The 22,326-nt window shown below is 44.4% G+C and overlaps 1 protein-coding gene and 1 long non-coding RNA gene across 6 annotated transcripts; one reads left to right on the plus strand and one right to left on the minus strand.

Moving 5' to 3' along the window:
• Positions 1-10: 10 nt before the first annotated feature.
• On the plus strand, positions 11-15,209 carry KLHL36 (kelch like family member 36). Of its 4 annotated transcripts, none has more exons than XM_090149427.1 (5): positions 11-283; positions 2,643-2,724; positions 6,874-7,947; positions 8,783-8,940; positions 14,329-15,209. In XM_090149427.1, the coding sequence occupies exons 1-5, from the start codon at positions 42-44 to the stop codon at positions 14,882-14,884; spliced, it is 2,112 nt and encodes a 703-aa protein (XP_090005553.1). In that variant the 5' UTR covers positions 11-41; the 3' UTR covers positions 14,885-15,209. The 4 variants fall into 4 exon arrangements, 3 of the variants coding, with proteins under 3 accessions (XP_090005553.1, XP_031470793.1, XP_090005555.1); XM_031614933.2 differs by lacking the exon at positions 11-283 and adding an exon at positions 1,627-2,186; XM_090149429.1 differs by lacking the exon at positions 11-283 and adding an exon at positions 2,222-2,452.
• On the minus strand, positions 11,749-22,269 carry LOC116243625 (uncharacterized). 2 transcript variants are annotated; one of them, XR_016470670.1, is made up of 4 exons: positions 21,874-22,269; positions 19,400-19,538; positions 18,793-18,886; positions 11,749-13,819 (listed from the first exon to the last, which is right to left on the minus strand). It is a non-coding gene; the product is annotated as an uncharacterized LOC116243625 (long non-coding RNA). The 2 variants fall into 2 exon arrangements; XR_004170026.2 differs by lacking the exon at positions 11,749-13,819 and adding an exon at positions 15,761-16,036.
• Between the last annotated feature and the right edge of the window lie 57 nt (positions 22,270-22,326).

The raw sequence follows: 22,326 nt of genomic DNA on the forward strand, positions 1-22,326 counted from the left end.
CTGAGCCGGCCCTCGCCCGCCCCTCCTGGGGCCCGGGGGTGATGCAAGAGCCGGGGGGGGGATGCGGGGCTGGGCGGGCGGAGGGCAGGGGGGCTCGGGCCCGCCGCGGTGATGCGCGGAGCGGCCGCCGGTGTCCGTGTAGCCCCTGGGGGAGGGAGGAGGAGGAGAAGGAGGAGGAAGGAAGGAGGAGCGCCGCGCAAGATGGAGCAGCGGCGGGGCCCCGAGCCGGGCCGGGCGCACGGCAGGTAGCCGAGCGGGAGGCACGGAGCGGCGCGGTGCGCAGGTAGGAGAGGGGCTGCCCGCCCGTGCCGGGGGATGCCGGCAGTACCGCCGCGCTGTGCGGGATGCCGCAGCCGCCCCGGCGCGCTCCGGACCGCTCGGCACCGCGGTGAACGGGAGCCGGGCTTTGCTCGCTGCCGGCCGCGCGGGGGGACGGGGCCGCAGCGCTTCAGGTGCGGGCGGCGGGGCGGCTGTGAGCGGCTCGGCCCCATTCGGATGCGGAGATCTCCCCCTGCCGGGCTCCGCTTCCAGTGCTGGAAATAAACCCGTGCATCAGTCCGCTAAAGGGAGACGGCGATTTTGAGGCGCAGTGGTGAGGACTGACTGCACCGTGAACGCACAGAGGGTCCTTGGCGCAGCGCTCCTCAGCTTGGAATAAATCGCACCAGATGTTGTGGACCAGAGTCTTAAAAACCACTCCTTGCGCATCTCAGTGAGAATCCACCAAACCCGGGACGCTGGATTTTGCAATTTTAATAATAAAAGAAACCATTCAGTGATAAAAGCATCCCATCTCTTTCAAATTGATTACAATTTTTTTTTTTTTTTTTTTTTTTGCAGTTTTGGGGGATGTCGATTATTTTTCTATTCGATGTATTGTCCATATAGTCTGTAAATGGAAAGCCTGAACAGTTAAGAAACCTCATTGCCACTCAGCATTTCCAGAGACCTCAGGGAAGATCACCTGTGTTAACTGTGGGACACATCATTGAATGCCATACAGTGTGAAGCCCCAATCCTGCCAGCAGTTTCCTCCATCCTCTGGAATGACGTGAGCTTCGCTGTGGAGTTGGGGCCCCAAACATGAGCTTATTGCTGCAGTGCATTGCTGTGAGGAAGGTGATGTCATTGGGAACAGAGGAATCTTTGGGAAGGCAGCACAGGTGTAGGACACAGCATGTGGGTGCGTGGCACTCCGTGCTGTAGGCTCTGGATGATGCTATAACCACACATTAATAGGTCTGAATTTCTATCGATTTCCTTTTGGAACACATTTTCTTTTCTTTTCTTTTCTTTTTTTTTTTTTTTAAGCCTTTATGCTGACCATGAGCTGCTCATAAAAAATATGCTTTTTTCTTAGTCTGCATTCATCATCCATTGGCACTACTGCTATTTATACACGTTCCAGCTGGCTGTCCTTGTCTCTTCCTCAGCTCCCCGTGTTTCCTGGGGGAGCAGTAGGTGACCAAAATGGTATTTCCCATAGAAGGAGAAAAGCTCCATCTCTATCAGCTCTGCTATGACCCAGGAGCTGGAATGTTCCAATTGCATTCATTGGGTTGTATTCAACCCCTCATATTCAATGCTTCCTCATAGGACCGACCCCTTCCCTTTGCTTCTTTGCCTTTAACACATTTTCAGGGATTTTTTTCCTTCCTTTTAACGCACGGAGGGGGAAATACTCGCATTTCTGGCTCCAGCGAGCCCCGATACAGGAGTTTGGAAACTGCCACCTTCTGCACATGGGTGTTTTCCTGCTGGGCAGGAAGCCGTGTTGGACTGGGTATCTCAACACTCCGAACATCCGCAGGTCCGGCTCACAGCCGTAACACCCAGCCGCGCGTCCCGTGCGCCCGGCAGCACCGCCGGCATCCCGCAACGCCGGCACCGGAGCCGCGCTGACGTCTCCCCGGCCGGGATGGATCCCGCCCCTGCAGCACCCCGCCGCCATTTGCTCGCAACGCGGTCTCCCCGCCCGCTCCGGGGTTGGAGCAACCGAAGCTCTGCCTCCTGCCCGTCCCACTCCCGGCCCCGGCCTGCCCGGAGCGCCCAGCACAGCGCTCAGCGCCCGGCACGGCGCCCGGCCCCGCAGCGCCGCCCGCATTTGCTGGGCGAGCCATGGCCGCGCGGGGCGGCTGCGCGACGGCCGGCGGAGCGGGTTTGCCCCGCGGGAGCGCCGAGCCCTGGTAATTACCTCCTTCCTCCTCCCCTTCCCCTCGGCCCGGCGAGCCGAGCTGCCCCCGCTGCTCTCCTCCCCTCTGCGGGCCGTGGGAGCGGGGAGGCGCGGCTGCTGCTCCTCCCTGGGGCTCGTCCTGCCGCCGGGTTCCTCGGGTCGGGGTCGGCGCTGCTGGGGCTGCCCCGCCTGTGGGCGTCGGGGCCCGGAGCCTGGCGGTGTTCCCAAGGAAGGAGCGGTCCTTACCCCGGGCAGCTGCAGCGGGGACGGGCAGTGCGGGTAAGCGCTGTGTCATCAGTATTTCATGCACCGCTTTTCGGTTGTGCCCTATGGCGCCCAACTTGTTGACATGATGAGCGTTGACAGAGAGAGGAAGGAACATCCGCTACGAATGGATTATATCGGTGTATAACGTTGTCGTAGCGCTTTGAGGTGCGCTGCTGACCGCTTCTTTCTGCCTTTGTTCCAGAAGCTCCGCGGCTCGGCCCGCCATGGAGGGCACCAGGCAGACCAGGATTTGCCGCCCGCACAAAATCAGCGAGTCCTCGAAGGTCGGTTTGTGTTCTCTGCTGTGTGCCAATAAGTGAGGGGATCTCCTTTCCGTGCACTGCTTGGATGGAAAGTGAATATTCTGGGCTTTTAGAAGGATGTGTGAGAGCAGCGGTGTGCCTGCACACAAGTCTTTGATTTCAGAAACAAGTTGCTCTCTAATGGTATTTTTTTTTTTTTAAAAGAAAAAAAGCAGCAGCAGCAAACGAAGATCTGCTCATCGTGACTCATAAGTTAAAAAAGAAACCCACACCATCACAGCAGTGTTTGCTTTGCACCAAAGCTTCACTCATTAAATGAGATTTATTTTGGGAGTTTTACGTATTGATCCATCTCACAAAATCAAAGCTAGGATTACTTTTCAGATGTCACCTTCATTTTGTAAAAGATGAGAGCCTTGGTCCCACAGGCAGCTATTCTGCTGAACTCAGGGTTTCCTTAGGTTTGCAAAGGTAATTTTTTTTGGTATGAGATCTCTATCTGAAATAATCCATTGGCCCCAGTTGGGAATCTGCAGAAGGCCCTTTCAGGTGAGCTGAAGATGATGACCTCAGCTTTGTAAGCTGTTAACATCAGCACTAATCACTGCATTCGCTTTGTTTCATACCACTGACATTTGGCTCTGATGTGAGCACTGGGTTACAGGTGCTGCAGGCAATGAACCTTTCACTGCCAGCAGTTGCTACAATTTTCAGTGCCCAGATCTGTGTTATCAAATTGGAATGAGACAGATCTTGTGTCCTTCTGCATCCCTCAGGAGTCCAGGTGCTGCTTTAACAGTCTGCAGGAAGTTAATTAGATCTTTGAATCCAAAAAGTTAACATTCTAAAAGCTATAAGAAAGAAAGATAAGAGAGAGAACGGGTCTTTAAATGCATCCCTAGCAATGCCATCTTCTCCTGGGTGCTGGACCTGCCTGCCATTTTCCTGGTTTATTCTGAATGTACTAATAATTCATCTTATTAAAAATCAATTAACTTGACAGCATTGTTTTGTTTTCTGGCTTAGACAGCAGCTGTCACTCTGTTAAACTTGGCGTTACGGATGACGCTGAAGCTGTCCTGGGGGATATAAATAGCTTGAGAAAGCTGCTTGTATTTATCATAAAATTTGTCTTGCTTTAGAAAAGTGCAGCTATCAGCTTATGTCATTTGCTCACTGTACGAATGGAAGTGTGAAGTAACTGCAATATGGTAATATATTCTGAGTCCCTCCAGAGCCACACGTAATTTTATGCTTGGTTTCTGAAGTAGCAGCAGTTTGGATTTGAGCAGTACAAGTTGTGATGTGTGTTTGTGGTCAGGATTATGCTGCTGACTGTACAGCTGGTTAAGTCAATAGGAATCTCTGGCAACTCTTGCAGCCTGGTGTAATCTTGTTATGCACAGTGGTGCTATTAGGGAATATTAGAGAAATGATCAGCCACTTACAAAGACTTATAAAAACATACAAATATGTTTTGGGTTTAATCCGATAACTTTATCCTATGAGTCAGACTCAGAACAGGGTGATGTTTATTGTCTCTTGTCCTCTGTCCTTTGCCATAACTGCTACAAATGTGTGGTCTGTCCTTCACTGCTTTCATACTTCTTCCCACCTCCTCTACTCCCTGAACTCTGCTTGAGCATCTTCATTTCTCAGGCTAAGAAACATGAAGATAAAACTTTCTAAAGCTTAAAACCTGTATATTTTTTTCTGGTGCAGCTCTCGGGCAGTGTTACTGTTCCCTCAAAGTTACCATCTTAAGTTCAGGGAATATGATGAGGCAGAGTATTAGAAAACTGAAGAGTTTAGGCCCAGAAAACTTAGAGTTATCGAAGCCTCATCACTTGGGTTGGTTTAACTCTGTGTATTTGTGTGTAGAAAGTTACTCCAACAGAAGCTTTGTGGGAGCTTAGCCACCATTATTTAGACAAGATCATAAACAAAACCCAAGGGAAACCACTTGGCTGTCACTCTAAGACATCTGATAAAACTTCCTTGTAGTTGAAGTCTAAATAGAGAAGCAGACAAAGGTCTGGGTGTACTGCACTTCCCTCTGCCCCTGAGTGTCAACAATCACAGATTACTGAGAAACTCTCAAGTTTTGACATTTGGTGGGGATGTGAAAAGCAAATTCTTATATAAAAGTTAAATACTCTGGGTTTGTTTGGATCAGCTTCAAGGTGAGAAAGTTGAAGCTCTCAGGGAACAGTCGTGTCCCTTGCAGGTTCTTGCTGAGGCTGCCAGGTGTATGTGGAAGGCTGTTCTATACATTCAGGACCTGAATTTGAAAGTAAATGTCCAGGGTCAGTTTTGCTACAGATGCCTGCTTCTGTGTGTGTCATGTTAGGGAAGCAAGCTTGCTGTTTAGCTTGGAAATGGCTAAATATTCTCTGTTGCAACACATTTGGTTATTAATTTGGGTTTGATCTTTGGCAGCCTGCCTGCTGCTGTACCACAGCTGCTACAAGGCAGATGTGGCTGGTCAGGCTCCCAAAATTGGCATTAGCTTTGGACGATTGGCTGCCATCATGTCTGGACAGTGGTGAGCTATGCATGTTAATCCTGGTTATCTTGCATAAAGGTATGATTACCAAATTACATACAGAGACTGAGTATCTGGAGTAAGGTTTGAGCACAGGGGAAAGAACTTGGCTGTAGGACTTGAACTTTTCTCATCCAGGTGGGTAGAGAAGTTGTTCCACTGCGATTTAACCAAGCCATTAATGCCTTGGCCTGATGCAAATAATCATGTGATTTCTGCCTAGGAACCAGGGAATGCCAAGGATATTTAGGATTTCCAGAGCAGAAAGTGAAAATCCATAGCCTAGGAAAGGAAAGGCTGAATGCCTGGGCTGCTTGAAGAGACCTCAGTCCATGTGTGACCACTTTCACTGTAGATAAAGGCTGAGGCACCTTTTCAAGGTGTCATTTCTATGAATGCAGGCTGAAGAACTGGGCAAGATCCAGCCTTACAGCCAGTGCTGTTTAGAACTCGTGTAGGTACAATGTAAAAACATGCTTCTTTTCTACCTCCTTTCATTTATTTTACATGTTCTTACAGGCTCTACAACTGTCTGTTTTGGATTTGGTAATTAAAGTTGTGAATTTGCTTTTAACTTAACCTGGCTTTTATTAAGAGAGATCATAAGGTAACTGACTGTACAAAAAGGCATTCCACTCCTTCAGAAGGAAGAGCCCCAAAGTGGTATCACTTGATACACTGGACTAGCTCTTTCTGTAGGTGTTAGGCAGGATATTCAAGGGGTGACAAAATAACTCTATTTTGGTTCTTCTTAAGACTGGTGAGCATGTGAGAAGGAGGGGAATGCTCTTGTCTCCGAAGATTTGTGGCAGGTATAGAGCAGTGGGAAGAACTCCTGGTGGCAGAACATTCCCAGAAGGGCATTTAACAGACATGTTCTGAGGGCATTTTCCACTTTCTTTAAAAGAGGAATATTTAGCCTTGTTCATTACAACAAAAACTACCTGGTTTCTGGAAGCATGTAATGGTCTTATGGGAATAAGTTATTCATGTGTGCATCTTTGCACATAAATAAACAGCTGTGCAAAAATGCTGTGTGTGTGTCTGGAATAATATGGAAAGAGAGGAATTTTACCCTAACGAGCTTAACAGTGCACAGTCCTGAAAAGGTTTGGGAGGGGGTAGCTGTCAAGCAAGCACTAACCCAAACAATACATGGGTTGAATGAAAATTTGGCATACTGCTGTATGTGTGTCTTCTTTAGCCAGTAGCTTAGTTGTGCAGAGCTCTGTAAGAAGTCATTTGGGGGACAGGAAAGAAAGGAAATGTCAGCAATGTATCTCGAAGACAATGAATGGAAGAGTTTCAGAAAATTATGTCTGTGTAAATCATCAGGGAGGGTGTTTGGATGCAGCATTGTGGAGGAAGTAGGAGGGAATTTAAACTAAAATGGATAGTAGGAAGTGGGAGGAGCCTGCATAGGCCATTCCAAGTGAGGTGAGGCACCTGGGCTTATTGTGCACTGTGTGCCAACAGTTTCAAATCAGAATTTGCTATAAATGTACAACAGAAGTAACTTTTCCTTATGCGTGAATACATCTGATGGGAAAATGCTTTATGAATGCTGAAATTCCTCTTGATGAGGATAACACACCTGATACTATGTGTAGTTTCTTTCATTCCAGGTGTACAGATGGGATGACCACTCTAGTCTGGTTCTTCAGAGTCTGAATGAACAGAGGCACCGAGGCCTCTTCTGTGATATTGTCCTTGTTGTGGATGAGCAGAGAGTCCCTGCCCATCGGAACCTCCTGGCTGTTTGCAGCGACTACTTCAACTCTATGTTCACCATTGGTATGAGAGAAGCCCATCAAAAAGAAGTTGAACTTTTTGGAGCCTCTTACATTGGTCTCAAGGCTGTGGTGGACTTTCTTTACGGAAGTGAGCTGTCCTTGGATGGAGGCAATATTGATTATGTGCTTGAAACAGCTCACCTGCTGCAGATCTGGAAGGTTGTAGACTTCTGTTGTGAGTATCTTGAGAATGAAGTCAGCGAGGAGAACTATTTGTACCTGCAAGAGCTGGCTTCTATCTACAACCTGAAGCGCCTTGACTCCTACATTGATTCTTTCATCCTGCAGAACTTTGGCACGCTGTCTTTCACTCCAGACTTCCTGCAGAACATTTCCTTGCAGAAATTGTGCCAGTATCTGGACAGCAGCAATGTGCAGCAGGAGTGTGAGCATGATTTGCTGCAGGCTGCCTTGCAGTGGCTTACCCAGTATCCAGAAAGGGAGAACGAGGCTTACCAGGTTCTGGATAACATTCACTTTCCCTTGATACCTAAAAGCGATCTCCTCCATCGAGTCAAGCCTGCTGTGTGCTCTCTTCTTCCCAAAGAAGCAAACTGTGAGGGTTTCATAGAAGAAGCAGTAAACTACCATAACAATGTCACTGCTCAGCCAGTGCTGCAAAACAAGCGGACAGCTCTGCGGACCTGTGAGGAAAGGCTCCTCTTTGTTGGGGGGGAGGTTTCCGAACGGTGCCTAGAACTGAGTGATGATACTTGTTTCTTGGATGTCAGAAAGGGGCAGTGGGTAGCAGAGACCCCTCTCCCAGCCAGACGAAGTCACCACTGTGTTGCAGTGTTGGGAGGTTTCATCTTCATAGCCGGAGGCAGCTTTTCAAGAGACAACGGAGGGGATGCAGCTTCAAATCTCCTATATAGGTATGATCCCCGCTGTAACCAGTGGATAAAGGTGAGGCTTAAGCTGTATTATTTCTCTGTATGAAGTTCTTAACGTTCAGAGTGTTTTCATCTTCTTGGTGGAAGGAAAGGACGTGTTATAATTGCTAATGTGCCAACAGTTGGAAATGGAAAAAAAAAAAAAAAGAGTTATTTTAGTAGAATCTTTGGTGGGAATGTTTAAATTCTGCCCTGAACTCTTCAGCTGCATGCATATTTTCAACTTCACTTGGGATCCGGGTATCTAAGCGGTAGAATTCCTGGTCAGTATCCACCTGCAACTCTTTAGGTAACATTTGGGAACGATGCTAAAATAGACTTAGAGCTGATTGCACAGCTCATCTATTCTGAGCAGTAGCACATATAACTAAACAAGAGATGGGTCTGATGCAAAGGGAAAACATCTCTGATATTTGCCAAATGTTTCTGTGTTGCTTTAGAATGACTTATTCGCTTACAGACCTGCCATAAAACCCTGAAACCAGTGCAGGATCTGTAAAATATTATATTGTTCCTACATTTTGAAGCAGTCATCCTCTGAGGTTCAGCTGGGTTTTTTTGAGTGCTTCCAATGCAGTACAATACTTGTAGAGTTTGCGCAGGTCATCCATGTAAAACTGAAACATTTACAGAATGAGCTCAGCTGCCTCCTGCTGTCTCCTATTTTGTAAAGAAGTGCAATGTAACGTGCTCCCGCAGGAAGAACCACAAGTGTTTTATGAATATAATGGATAAAAAATAGGAGCTTCTCAAATAAAAGGGAAGAAGCAATTATCCTCGGGCAGGAATGTACATTGTCAGCTTGCTTACCAGGTGTTTGAAGATGTCAACATGTTATTTCTTGGCAGGTTGCCTCCATGAGACAACGTCGTGTGGATTTCTACCTGGGAGCTATAACTGACATGCTGGTAGCTGTTGGTGGCAGGAATGAAAATGGGGCTCTTTCTTCAGTGGAGACCTATAGTCCTCAGAAGGATTCATGGTCCTATATAGCAGGCTTGCCAAGGTATTGAGATATTTGGAAAGCTGTCCTGTGTTTGAAGAATAGAGGGAGCTTACATGATTTGACATGATGAATGGCTATCCTTAGAAGGGAAGCAAGGGGCAATATGAGCAGCATGTTATTGCAAGTAACAAACTCTATCAGCATGTGTTATTTGAGCAACCATCTCTTCCAGGCAGTGTGCACTTTCAATTTCTGTCCTGCGGAACATCTGAAGAACAGAAGGAAAGAGATCTTGTAATTTTGCTCTAATGTTCTTGAAACGTTTTTCCTGAGGTCTGTTGAGTTGAGTTTGTTTCAGAGACACTGATTAGATGTTGACCGAAGCCTTTTGTAGTTTATTTGGCCTTACTTTGTCACTTTGGAGTGGTGGTTGGCCTGTAAGATGTTTCTCTCCGGCTGCTTAGATTGGCTGTTACAAATGAACCACATTTACCTATATTTCAAATACCAGATAACTCTGGCAGATGTGACCCTTCCCCAATGTGTGCAGAGTTACAAACTTAGCTGTTTTGCTTTTGGAAGGTTTTAGTACTGCAGCTCTTATTGTAAGTAACACCAGTTCAGGATATGGAATCAACGTTTGTGTGATACGATAGTGTTTCATTTGCAAACAGCTATTCAGGTTTTGTAGTATTTCAGTCATCAAAGTTATAAGGGTGTTGGCTGTATGGATGGTACTTTCGTGATGTCTGCAACCTGCAGTACTTGCTTTCTTAGAATCACTTAGAATCATTTGAATTTTGAGTTCATTTTTTTCCCTTATTCCCCTTGTTGCAGAGCCATTGGCAGCCACTGGAGGCACAGAAGCCTGCTGCCCAGTTCTGTTTCAGGCAGGTGCTGCAAAGCAAGTCTGATCCAAGCTAACAGCTGGGCTTGAGTGCTTTTAGGAAGCAGGATGCTTTTTCTGTTTCCTTCTGCTCACATAGGCAGATCTAGCAGTTGAGCCTAAACACCACAGCCTTTCCTGAGAGGCTTCACATGAGAAAAGCCTTCTGGTAATTAGGATGACCTGTGAGATCACAGTAACATCTCATAGAAATTGTAGCACAGCTTTTTTGTAACATTTTCACTGAAATGTGGACATGACCTGAATGCATTTTATGTTGCTGGAAAAACACTTAGTTTGGAACAGACCTGACTATGTTTTTCCCAGCATTTATATGGTCTCAGGGAAGCTTGCGTGGCTGGCTTAAGGCAAGCAGGCTGTAAGCTGTCTGAAAAGAGGCAGTCTTGTCTGTGTGTTCCTACCAGTACCTCTGTGTTGGCTTTGAGCATTTTGCAGCTGCAGCATTTAAAAGTGAACTTTGGTTTGGGGAGGTTTTTTTGTTTTTTGTTTTTTTATTAGATTGCCTAAGCAAAAGTTCCCCTCATGGGAGAGATCCCACTTATGTTGACTTAGCTGGTTGATAAACTGCAGAGTTAGGCTGTAGTACTGCAAATACTTTAAGTTATTGCTGCATCCCATAGAAGTTCTGTGTTTTCTCCTGCCTGCTCTGTCCTGTTACTTCATGCAGGTTGCAGAGAGGAAAGTCAGTATAGAGGTGGACAACACAAAGATGCATTTCTTAATGGAGGGACAAAAATATTGCTGGAGCTTGAGGAGAGGTGTGACTGGCAGTAGTGGAGGCTTATAGGAAGGGTTTGGGGCAGTCCTTTGCTGATGTACTTCAGATGTGTTTGCTGACAGCACTGGAGGGATGAGAGACTTGTCTCTGCACAGCCTTTTGTTTCCTGTGTTCTTCTGTCATCTTCTCTTTGAAGAAAACATCTGCAGGTTTTTGTCCTCTTAGGCATATGGCCAGCAGAAGCAGGCACCCTGCCCATGGCTCTGGTGTTGTCTCTGTCTGCTCTCAGAAGAGGAATTGTCTTCCAGGCAGTTGCTGGAGTGAAGGGCTCGTGTTAAATCATTCTAGGGTATTGGCTTACATAGTTTCTTTGAGCTGTGATGTTGGACTTTCATAAGATATATTTGTCAAAGATTCTACTCTGAACACACATAAAATGTAGGTGGTTTTTTTTTTGTGATTATTTTTTCTTCTTGGAAGGATTATAGCTTGCCAAGGCAGAGGTTGCATCCTTGGTACACAGGTCCATTCCCAGTTCTACATCCATGTTACTGTGTCCAGGAACTGCAATGCTTCTCTAAGGAAGACCTTTTCAGGCTCTTTTTTTTTTCTTTCATATTCCTCCCCACCCCCTTTCCATCCCAACATGGTCAAAACAACACATTTTCCTTAACCACGTTCTTGGAAGGAGCGAAGCTGTTTTGACTGAAGTAATGCAGTCTTCTGGAGAAGAAAGCATAGCATCTTGAGACAGATGCTTGACATAGAAAACATTATCCATGCTAAATGATGGACCTTGTGCAAGTCTGCTACGAGTGAGACCTAAGTCTATTTCAAGTGAATGTTGCCTGAATCTCATTAGGGTCCTGGGCTTTCCCACTCTTAGGAGAGGTCCTTATTTTTTTGTCCAGTTTCCCAAGCTCTTTGGAAGCAGTTGCTGACATAGTTTCTAGCCCACAAGGGAACAGCAGTGACTGACGAGTTTGGCAGAGCAGAGGTTTGTGCAACGTGTTCTCATTTTGAGTAGACTTTGAAAAAGTCTGCTGTAGACATCGGTGTAATTAATTGAGTGGCTCCAGGTTAAACTTTGGCAGAACAACTGAAAGCAGTTGTGTGAGGAAATGTGTTGGAACAGGTTAATAAATGATGGTGTCTGTTCTACTAGTTGTGTCGTGAATAATCTTGCATGGTTGCAACAGGTGGACATCAAGATTCTGAGCAACCACAGCTCGCCAGGGCTTCACTTGGAGTGGGGGATTCCCAAAGCTGTATCAACTTAGGCCAAGTGCGTGGGGTTTCTTCTGCTTAAGAGCATAAATTGTAGATAGTGCTCACCAAATGGTGTTACTGTGACAGAAGCTGTAATTTTTGCAGCATTATGTTCTGGGAAAGATTCAAAATTGGCAATTGGCTCTAATAGATGTTCTGAATTGAAACTTCTTTCTCCTTAATGCCTTTATCTTTTTCTGGCCACTCTTATAGATGGTGCTCCCAAAACACTCACTGCTTTCTGTCAGGGGATGTCTGGACCCATGGTATTGAAGTGTCCTGTTCTGCTGCACGCTTAGAAATACTGCTGTTGAAGCCACATGGCTTTTAGAAAGGATTCTTATTGACTGTTTTCAATTTGTGCATTAGGTTTCATGCAGTTTCTACTAATGTAAAGCTGTGTATGTACAACTTTGAACGATCTTTTCATATGTCAGGCTAAGTGAAACACCTCTAAGCTATTTCAGCAGGTAATTTCCCTGTACTGGAAAACAACAAGCTGATGGTCAATTTTATGCTTCAGATATGATAGCCTTTCTCAAATTACTCTTGTAGCTATTGCAGTTCACTGGACGTGCCTGTTGATGGAGGCAAAAAGGAAAGCAGAAGTGCTTTTTTTATAGCTGTCTATGCTAGACTGCCTTCATGTGCTTGAGAGCGGACTGCCTGTTTCTTATTTGCATAGAATTCCTCTTTCTTGGTACTGTAGAAAAACATCCTGCTTCTCTAAATGTCACTGAATATCTTCTTAACTTATGGTCTTCTATTTTTTTCCCCAAATGTTATCCATCCTTACCTCCTAGATACTCTACCTTTTAAGACCCATCCATGTATATATAGAGAAGCAACCTGATTCTATGCCACTGGAGGCTTATGCTCCCAGTTTTTGTCCCTAAGAGACCACACACAAGGTAGAGATGCATCTCATCTACATTACACCTGCCACAGCATTTCTGGCAGGTGCAAAAGCAGGAATGTGTGTGCGCAGGGAATTTCGTGTCAAATAGACATACCAAGCATGAGTGTTATTCTTCCAGAGTTAGGCAGATTGTGAGCTGTGGCATTTTTGAGTTGTCTTTTTGCATGACACCTTAGTCCAGTCCTTTTTTTCTGGGTGGCTAAGAGGCAGTATCATTCTGAAGGTGATCAGCCCTTGTTAGCTGCGGCGTCTGTCCTGGCCACCCAGCATTCTTAGGTCAACTATGTCAACGACTGTTCTGTTTCTTGAAGAAGGAGCTTACTAATATGTCTGATTCACACACTGGTCAGCGATCAGAAGCTTTAGTAGACATATAGAATAATAAGCATCTTGTAGCTTTTCTCCAAAGTATCATGCTTTCAGGGTAAATGTGGGTTTTCTTTATATTCCACCTATTCTCCTGGCATAACAACAGCACTTGGCATTTATATGTGGAAGAAGTTTGTGTAGCTGAGACAAACTCTTACATTACAAAATAAAAACACCTTCAGGTTCTATCCACATTGAATTTTAAGCGTGTTGAGGCACAGTTCAAAAGCATTCCTGGCTAAAGTAATGCTAACATAGGTTTGTCTGCCATAGAGGTTGAGTTGTTGAGACCATGACTACAAAGGATGGTAGCAGAGGCTCACGAGTGCAGGGTGAAGTATATATTGTTCTGCAGCCTTGTGACTATTAAATTGTTTGGGCTCTTTTTATCAATCCATCTTCCAGTTTGTCATGGCTGGTACTGCAGCTACTTCTTTTGGAAATAAAAGAGGGAAAAAAGACAAGTGCAGGTAGGGTATGTTCAAGGAAGCCAAGGCTGTCCCTCACCTTAGCATTCCTCTTCTAAGAGCTCAGAAGGGTTTGGTTAGAAATATCTGAATGTGAAGTTAAGAAAAGCCTCAAGAATTGATTTTGTAGCAGCTTTATTACAGCTGATCAAAGAGGTTTTCTCTGTGCCCTGTGGAAACAGCATGTATGAAGTTGGTTTCTATCATCTTGTTTCATCTTACTTGAAAAGGTGGTCTGTGATTGATTGAAGCTTGCTGCCTTGTCTTGGGGCGACCAAAGAAATGATCACCTGTTTAGCAGAAGTGGTAGAGCAGCAGGTAGATAGCTCATGTATCATGCCCATAAATAAAAGGAATTCTTCTCTCTTTTCGGAATCACAGGATCATAGAATGACCCGGGTTGGAAGGGACCTCAAGGATCATGAATCTCCAACCCCCTGCCACATGCAGGGCCACCAACCTCCCCATTTAACATTAGACCAGGCTGCCCAGGGCCCCATCCAATCTGGCCTTGAACACTTCCAGGGACGGGGCATCCACAACCTCTCTGGGCATCCTGTTCCAGCACCTCAGCACTCTCTCTGTAAAGAACTTCCCCAACGTCCAACCTAAATCTTCCCTCCCTCAACTTAAAACCATTTCCCCTCGTCCTGCAGTTATCTACCCTTTCAAAGAGTGGAAAGTTTAGTTACTTTAGTTTCTGTCTACTTTCTTCAGTACTGGTTCTTGTTGAATGCTTGTGCATTTTGCTAAAATCCTTAAGTACTATGTTGGATTGTTTCTGCTTGCCTGTCCTTAGGTTTACTTACGGCCATGCTGGAACGGTCTACAAGGAATTTGTGTACATTTCAGGTGGCCATGATTACCAAATCGGCCCGTACAGAAAAAACCTGCTGTGTTACGATTACCGCACAGATGTCTGGGAGGAGAAGAGACCAATGATCACTGCCCGGGGGTGGCACAGCATGTGTACCTTACAGGACAATATCTATTCTATTGGTGGCAGCGATGACAACATAGAAACCATGGCTCGTTTTGACATTCTGAGCGTGGAGTCGTACAGCCCTCAATGTAACCAGTGGACCAGAGTTGCTCCTCTGCTGCAAGCTAACAGTGAGTCAGGGGTGGCTGTCTGGGAAGGCAAGATTTATATACTTGGAGGCTACAGCTGGGAAGAAACAGTCTTCTCCAAAACAGTCCAAGTTTATGATAAGGAGAAAAATAAGTGGTACAAAGGAACTGATTTACCCAAAGCGATTGCTGGTGTGTCTGCATGCGTCTGTGCATTGAAACCCAAAACAGAGGACAAAAAGAAAAAGACAAAAACAAAAAAACATCAAGATCGAGGAAGATGACTGCTTTTGGATAACCGCCCTTTAATGGTGGACCCAAGGACCCTTGTATTTATCATTTCTTTCTAACCTTGACTCTTTATTTTTCTTTTTAAATAGGGGGAAAAAGGTATCTCCTGAAGCCTCACAAACATACAGTGAATGTGTTTTTTGAGTAAGCTCACATTTAAGATAAAAAAAAAGAAAAAAAAAAAACAAAAAATCTCTCCTACTCTATAAGGGGTGATATGGCAAGAGAGGTTCTGCTAATCTCCTGAGTGTTGAGGATTAATCTTTGTCACCTGTGGTTTTTGGCATTTTCACACGTATTCCATTATGCTGACATATTTTTAAAATAAGGTTGAATCTTTGGCTGGGATTATAATGACATAGGTGAGAGGCGGAATAGAAAGTGATGAGTTTGAAGTTACAGAGCAGTTCAAAGGAGCTCAGAAGCTACTGCTAAGAAGAAAATGAAATGGGTCTTCAACGTTGTAAATCTTGGTGGTTTTTTTTTGTTATTTCTTTCTGTAACATTAGATTCCATTTACAGTACATTTTTGAGTTTTAAGTATCAGATTTCTGGAACACTTGAGCATTCAAAGAAAGTATTTCTTTAGGTGAATGCAGGTCAGATCAGCTTAAACAAGTAACTCCACTGTACTCTAAGAAGGCCAAAGAATAGATGGGGGCTGACTGGGGCTTGGATTGATAGTGTTGTGAACTTTGAAATCTGGGGAAGGTGATATGAATTTTGCATGCCTTGTTGCAACATTTTCCCTATCTAGATACGAGAGCTAGTTTTTCTTAGGCTTTAAAACATGCCCTGCAATGAGGAGAAATAACTACTTAAGTAGTAGAAAAAATATTTGAGGATTTGGATGGAAACTGCTGTGTTTTTATTGAGATTTAAAGCAGTTGGAACTGGAAGAGTTCACCATGAGTTTGGGGATTCTTGAATAGGGTTCCAAGGAGTGGGGGAATGACAGAAGGATTCTGTAGGCGAGCACAGAGCAGGAGCATGTCCTTCCCCAGCACTGCCAGCCTGTATGAGCTGGGATTTGCTTCGTTTGAATGGAGCTTGCAGTGGTCATGGCCAATAGCCAGTGTGAGCAGGGGCCAGATTTGTCTTCAAACAGCAGACTAAACAGGATGATGAACTGGAGTTTGGTAATCCTGAGGAAGAGAAACTTGATTTTTTTTTTTTTTTTGTCTTAGCTAACAGCTCATGCTTTCCTTGCCTTTCAAATTCAAACTGGCTTTTCCTGAGAATTGCCTTTTCTGTTAGGTTCTGTCAGGATTCCAAGCCACGTTTCATCAGGCTTGCAGAAGAACAACTTCCTCAGCAAGGCAGGTTCCATAGGAAGACACCTAAAATATGCTCAGGACTGCATTTGGAATCCAGACAGTAGGACCAAACTGAAAATTGTCTGTTAGATCCTCTGTCTCACGCTGTTCTCTGCATACCAAGTAAAGAGATTTCTGACCCAAGTGTTAGTTCACCCTCTACAAACACAGCTGATTGTGCTGTAGATAATAAAATTCCCCGACTGTCTGGCCGGCTTTCAGGCATTCACCCTGGGGCATTTTACAAATGCACCTCTGATTTGCAAGGAGTTGATCACCAGCAATCTGATACAACCACATTAGTTATTGTTATAATGCCAGGCCACAGAGTAATGTTTCTCCTTCCCAAAAGAGTAAGTTTTTAGAAACTTTTTAAAAACTTTTATACTTTTTATAACGCATTTTGCTAACTCAGTCTTGTTTGCCATTTAATATATTAATATGGAGCTACTGCTCTGTAATTGTGGCCCCGTCGTTGCCATCGAGAACTCATAATTGGATGGATCTTTTAGTCTTTGTGTAGTTGGTTGGGATGTGATGCAGCTGTCAGAGCAGCATTTACATTCTCAGCATTGTCAGGCAGTCAGCTATAATTGTAACCATTGTATGGCCGCTTCACTGATAGTCCAGCTCACCAGACATGCTAATAAACACATTTTATTTTCAGCCATTGGGGATCTGCTGAGTGGTTTGGTTTAAAATTCTGCTGGGGAAGTATTGATTATAGTTTTTGTTTGTTTGTTTTTTTCCTCCTCAGTCCTCCTTTCACATCATTCCTGTGCACCGTAACCATGTATTTCAGATTTGCCTTTTTCTTTCCATACAGTGTACATAGAGTCGATATCCTGTTAATATCCTGCTACACTCTCTGCTTTTTGTTCATGGGATTTCTGTTGGTTGCTTTTGTTGCTTGTTTTTGGTTAGTTGGTTGGGCTTTGGGTTTTTTTTTTTTTTAGCAACTATTTACCTCATTAATTGGAAAACACTAAGAAAACATTTTTGCACTTAATGTCATTTGAAGCTCTTGTAATTTAGAGAGCTCTTAGTTATCTTACAAGAACTTCTTTGTATTGAAAGATGTACTTCTGAATGAACTTCTGGAGTGCAAGGAAGTGACCAGTGTCGTCTTAGGTGCTCAAAAATGATTGAGGAAAACTAGCTTAAATGACTTTTTGGAAACTCCTTGAGGTTTTGCTTTTCTTATTTGTTTAAAAGAAAAATACTGAAGTAGTTAATCTCATTTGCATTAATGAATTTGTTCTAAAGCCTTTGTACACTGCATGAGGTAATCTTTTTTTTTTTTTTTTAATTCTAAAACTAATTAAAATTTGGTTATGACAAACATTAATGAGTTGTGAAGCTTTTTTTTATATATATCTGAGATCCTAGCTATGTTGACTGAGAGCTATTTAACTTTAGGGGACATTTTCATGTGTAAGTACAGAAGAAATGTCAAGGACTTGCTTTGTTTTTGTTAATGGGTTGCTTGTTCCTATATTTCCTCTGCCCTCCCACCCATTTAATTGTGTTTGTGTAATACATCAATGTCTGGAAAAAAAAAATAAATCCAGCTTAGAATACTGTAGTCATAACTGACTTGTGGATTGATTTAACTGTTGTTTTCCTTATTGACAACTTGGAAACAAGTGAATTTGTAAATATTTGAGAAATTATTTTAGGTGGGATTGATAATGATGGAAACATTTTAGTAGGCAGGAGCTAAATATAACAGTTGGAAGTAGAAATGTAAATTCCTTGGCTAATCCACCTTTTCTGCATCACGCTCCAAACCAGGCAGTCAGAATTACTTTTTGCATCTTTTGCAGTGCTTACAAAAACCCAATCCATTTTATGGTGCTTTCAAAGATAGTGTTTAGTGGGGAGTAGGTCAACACATTTATGACTTCATAACATGACACTCAATTGCGTAGGCAGAATATAACCTCAGTTCTCATCAAAGTAAGCTTTACTTTTCCTGGTCCATTTATCCTCTTTTGAAAATAAACAAAGGCTATAAATGAGTATGTGATGTCCCTGATACTATTAGAGGTCACTAGGGTATCCTACCTGTTGTTGCTGTAAATTTCATCACCATTTGCACCTGCCAGACCCAGGGCAGTCTGCAATGCTAAAAGCAGAGCCTGACAGGGTGCCCCTTCACAGTGGACGCTGTGTGCCTGGACTTGGCTCAGCATCACTTGGGAAGTGGTAGGAGCCTGTTAACTAAGAGCACATCAGGCTTTAAAATAACTTACAGTCCTAAGTGCTGATCTGCTTTGTGAAATGGGTGCGCTGCAATTTTGCACAAACGAAATGGAAAATATGAATGAATGAATGTCTGCTTTGATTCTCATAGTCCAAGCAGCCCTCTGTGCGTACATAGGATGGGCAGAGCAGAGACAGTACCCTACTGCTCTTACAGAATCAGTCTGGCTCTGGAACCTGAACATTCCACAGCCATAAGCATTGTACAACATTCTTGTCAGGAAGCACAGCTTTCTTCCTGCTCTGGGGGATAAAACTGCTGCTTTACCTCATTTTAAAGAAGGCTCCCATTGCCAAATTCTGATGAAAGCTCATTTTACCTGACACAAAACGGCTACCAAAACCCTCTGTTTCTCTCTTCCCACACTTCCACCACACGTGCATCTTGGCATCAGCGTGTCAGGGAGCTGCTGCCTGTTAGATAACAATGCTAATGTTAGATAACAAAAATCTCTTGGGATACCCTGAGGAAAAATTACGCCATGGTGTGAGATGCAGTTGTTTTGAAAGCTTGAGTAAGAAGTATGAAATATTTTTGTTTTCAGGCTCAAATCTTACACTGAGAAAAATGTGCCTAAGAGTGAGAGATCAGACTGCTTGCTTTTCCAAGTACTGGTGTATTTTATCTGTTGTTTGGGATTCAGTATTATTGAGTGGCAGCAAAAAAGGTCTCATGTCTAGAGAACGTAGAGAAAGAATTTAACACTTAGTATTCTTTCATAGAAATGATCTACCTTGCAGAATAAAAACCCAACTTTGTAGATTCCAATTGTGATTCTTTGCTTGCTAATTTGTCTTAACTCGTTGCTCAAATGTTTTCTATGGGGAAAAAAAGGTAGCATGACATGTTCTTTTGTTTGTTTCTTGCAACAGTTCAGTTCCCATGGATGTAATACTGAGAAGCTAGTTATGGCTTCATGAACTTACAGCTTTAGGTTGTCTCCAGACAAAGTCAGGGCAGACACATGCCTTGTCCAGGTGATGATGCTGTCTCTGCAGTGCAGGTTTGTGCATACACCAACTCCAGCTCCATATGGTTTCCTACTCCTTTCTGGCAACTCCACTCCTGATGAGAGAGACACAGCCCAGTGTTAAGTTTGTTGATACCAAATGCATTTTTTTAGCATCACATGGGCTTTTTCTGGAACTCCATATAGCTTTGGAGTAAAAGTTTCTTTGTTTTTATTTTGATGAGTTCAGTGACAAGTATTGAACAGAATTTGAAAGGAAGGTAAGACAGAGAAGTGCAGGCTCTTTGGAGACTGCAACCCTAAAGCAGACTATTGCATGAGAGGGCAGAAAGCTTGTATTTAAGACAAGGTTCGACAAGATACAAATAATGCAGCCAAAGGGTCTGCATAGGTAACTGAAACACAAATATATTGAGTCAAGCATCTACATGATCTATCAAAGACTTGCCCAGGCTTGAAAATTGTTTCAGGTTAAATTGAACTAGTTTATGCTTAAGTTCCTTCCATCAACAAATGAAATGCATTTGTAGCAGTTTTTCTATATTCATAGGAATATGGATTTCGGAAGCAACATTTTGTTAGTCTTTTTTCAGAATAAAACATCATCTGCTGGTGCCCTGTGCTACTCTACCAGTAACCATTCCTGCTCTGCTGCTATCTTGATTTCCTTTGGTAAATCCTGGGTGCCTGGTGCTGGCCCATGCAATTTAGGTCATGTAAAATTCAAAAGTCATAATCATTCAGCTAGCATGTTTCAGCACTCGTGATATTCTGAAGTGTGATGCTTTGGGAAAAGCCTCAGGAGTGACTGCCCAATAGATTAGCATCCAGTGCACAAGCTGCTGTCCAAAAAAAGAGGTTTGACAACAAGGACCTAAGCAAGTTCTACAACAGAAGGAGAAGAGCTTTATCAGGGCTGTCTGAATGTTTTATTATCACCATTAGCAGCAAAAGGGATCTGGTTTGGCAGAGACTTCTGTTCCTTCTTCATGATATCATGCAATTACTTTTGTGCCCCCATGACCACTGTGAAAACAGATGGATTTACCTCTGGCAAAATTTATGAGCTCTCAGTGGATCTTATTCTGGGGGAGGACTGTCACAGCTGCATTTCACAGACTATACCAGTGACATCTCTGGATACTGACCTAGGGTGAGCTGATTTTCTATTGAAAACTTAAAACACAAGGAGCCAATGGATCCAGAAGCAGATGAGAAGAGGTCAATGAAAGTGCTTTATGTTATGCAACTGGCTGGATGGAACTGAAAGAGCTTCCTTCCCAACACTGTTTCTGTGCCACTTAGAGGCATGAGGCTGCTACCAGTACGGAACCTCAGACTCCTGGCATTTTAAGTAACGCTTCTGATTTTTAAAAACAAAGCAGCCACACACATCAGACAATCCTTTCTGATTACCATAACCATAATCTTCATTTGTGATTCAAAAAAAAAAAAAAGTTACAAAATACTGTGATAAAATTTTAACAGACTTTACACTGAGCCTGTATTAAGATAAAACTGAGGGTGTTTTAGGTGCTACTGAACTGTCAGACAGTGACATCCTTTCTGCCCACATCTCAGCGTTCACTGTCAGCAGTGGCTTTCAGCAGTGGTGGTATTTGAAATAAGCGGTTTCCAGGTGGGAGGCTCTGTGCTCATTTGTATTTTCAGCCATTGGAAGGGGCAATCTCTCCAGCAAAAACCATCCATTTACTCAGGCAGCACTGTGGGCAGAAGGGAATTTTGCCTTCAACCAGATGAGCTCCTTCAGGATTTTCACTCCATTATTTACTTTGTAAATTAGACTCCCGGGGGGAGGTGGGGAGGAAAGGGGGTTGCAGATGTTTGAAATGCTGCATGCAAAAACCTTGTACGTTTGTCTCCCTTTTTTGCTTTTCCCTTTTAATATTAAACAACCATTTTCACTGCTTGTTCTCTGCCTTAGGACAGAAGAGCAACACTTGCTAGAAACAAAAGAAAGGGAGTGGTAGCAGGGCGTGTCAAGAAAAAGGACAGAAACCAATATAGAAAATCATTGAGTGTGGTTCCTTCCCATTCCTGTCACGAGCACAGTGCTGTGCTTCACAAAACGAGAGACAAATTTGTCTTTATTGAATAAAGAGGGGGTGATGTTTCCTTTGCATTTCTGGCCAACCTCAGCCGAAGTCACAAAGTTCCCCCCTTCAGCTTTCAGCCCCCTTCAGCTTTTTCTAACACTGCAGTGGACTTTTGCAGGACTCCGGGAGAAAAACACGGAGTAAATTAGCGATAAATTTGACAGATTCTTGCCTGGGGGGGGACCCAGCATTCACTCATGACTCAGCCTTGTCAAAATCACGCGATTAGCTTAGTCACTTGGTGATTTTTTCCCAAACAGCCGCTGCCCTCGTTCCCTGTGGTGATTTGGGATGAAGCTTTTGCCGCTCACACCTTTGGGGCGACGCCAGGCACGCGGCCTGCAGCCAAACGCAATCTGACGTGAACTCAAGCGCTTAGCTATCGAGTTAAGTCCTCGGGGCAAGCCGGCCGCTTTAGCATCTATGTTTTTCCAACGCTGCTCCCCGTAGCAGAAGATTATTCGGCTGTAAGCGCTCCTTCCCACGCAGCCAGGACCGAGTGCCGCCCGCAGCGCTCCAGCCACGAGGCGCTGGGTTCACCCTTCAGTTCGGGCCCACCTGCCCACAAACGACGCCGGAGGGCTGAAGGCAGAGCTCCATCTCCGCCTCGCCCTCACAGCGCCCTTAGACTCCGCTTCCCGCCGCCCGCACCCCTTCCTCACGGCCGCCCCGCGCCCTCCTCAGCAGCCAGCGCGCATGCGCGCCCACAACCCGCCACCACCGCCCGCCGAACACGCACGCGCACAAGCCACTCCGCCCCGCCCCG

Source organism: Phasianus colchicus, chromosome 13 (genome assembly GCF_987193195.1).
Source record: "Phasianus colchicus chromosome 13, bPhaCol1.hap1.1, whole genome shotgun sequence".
In the NCBI taxonomy this organism is placed as follows: Eukaryota; Metazoa; Chordata; class Aves; order Galliformes; family Phasianidae; genus Phasianus; species Phasianus colchicus.

Bases quoted from the DNA above. Each gene is read 5' to 3' on its own strand.
- KLHL36 (XM_090149427.1), top strand. From the start codon at position 42: ATGCAAGAGCCGGGGGGGGGATGCGGGGCTGGGCGGGCGGAGGGCAGG. The intron at 2,725-6,873 runs GTCGGTTTGTGT...CTTTCATTCCAG, and splicing joins AAATCAGCGAGTCCTCGAAG to GTGTACAGATGGGATGACCA. The intron at 8,941-14,328 runs GTATTGAGATAT...GCCTGTCCTTAG, and splicing joins TATATAGCAGGCTTGCCAAG to GTTTACTTACGGCCATGCTG.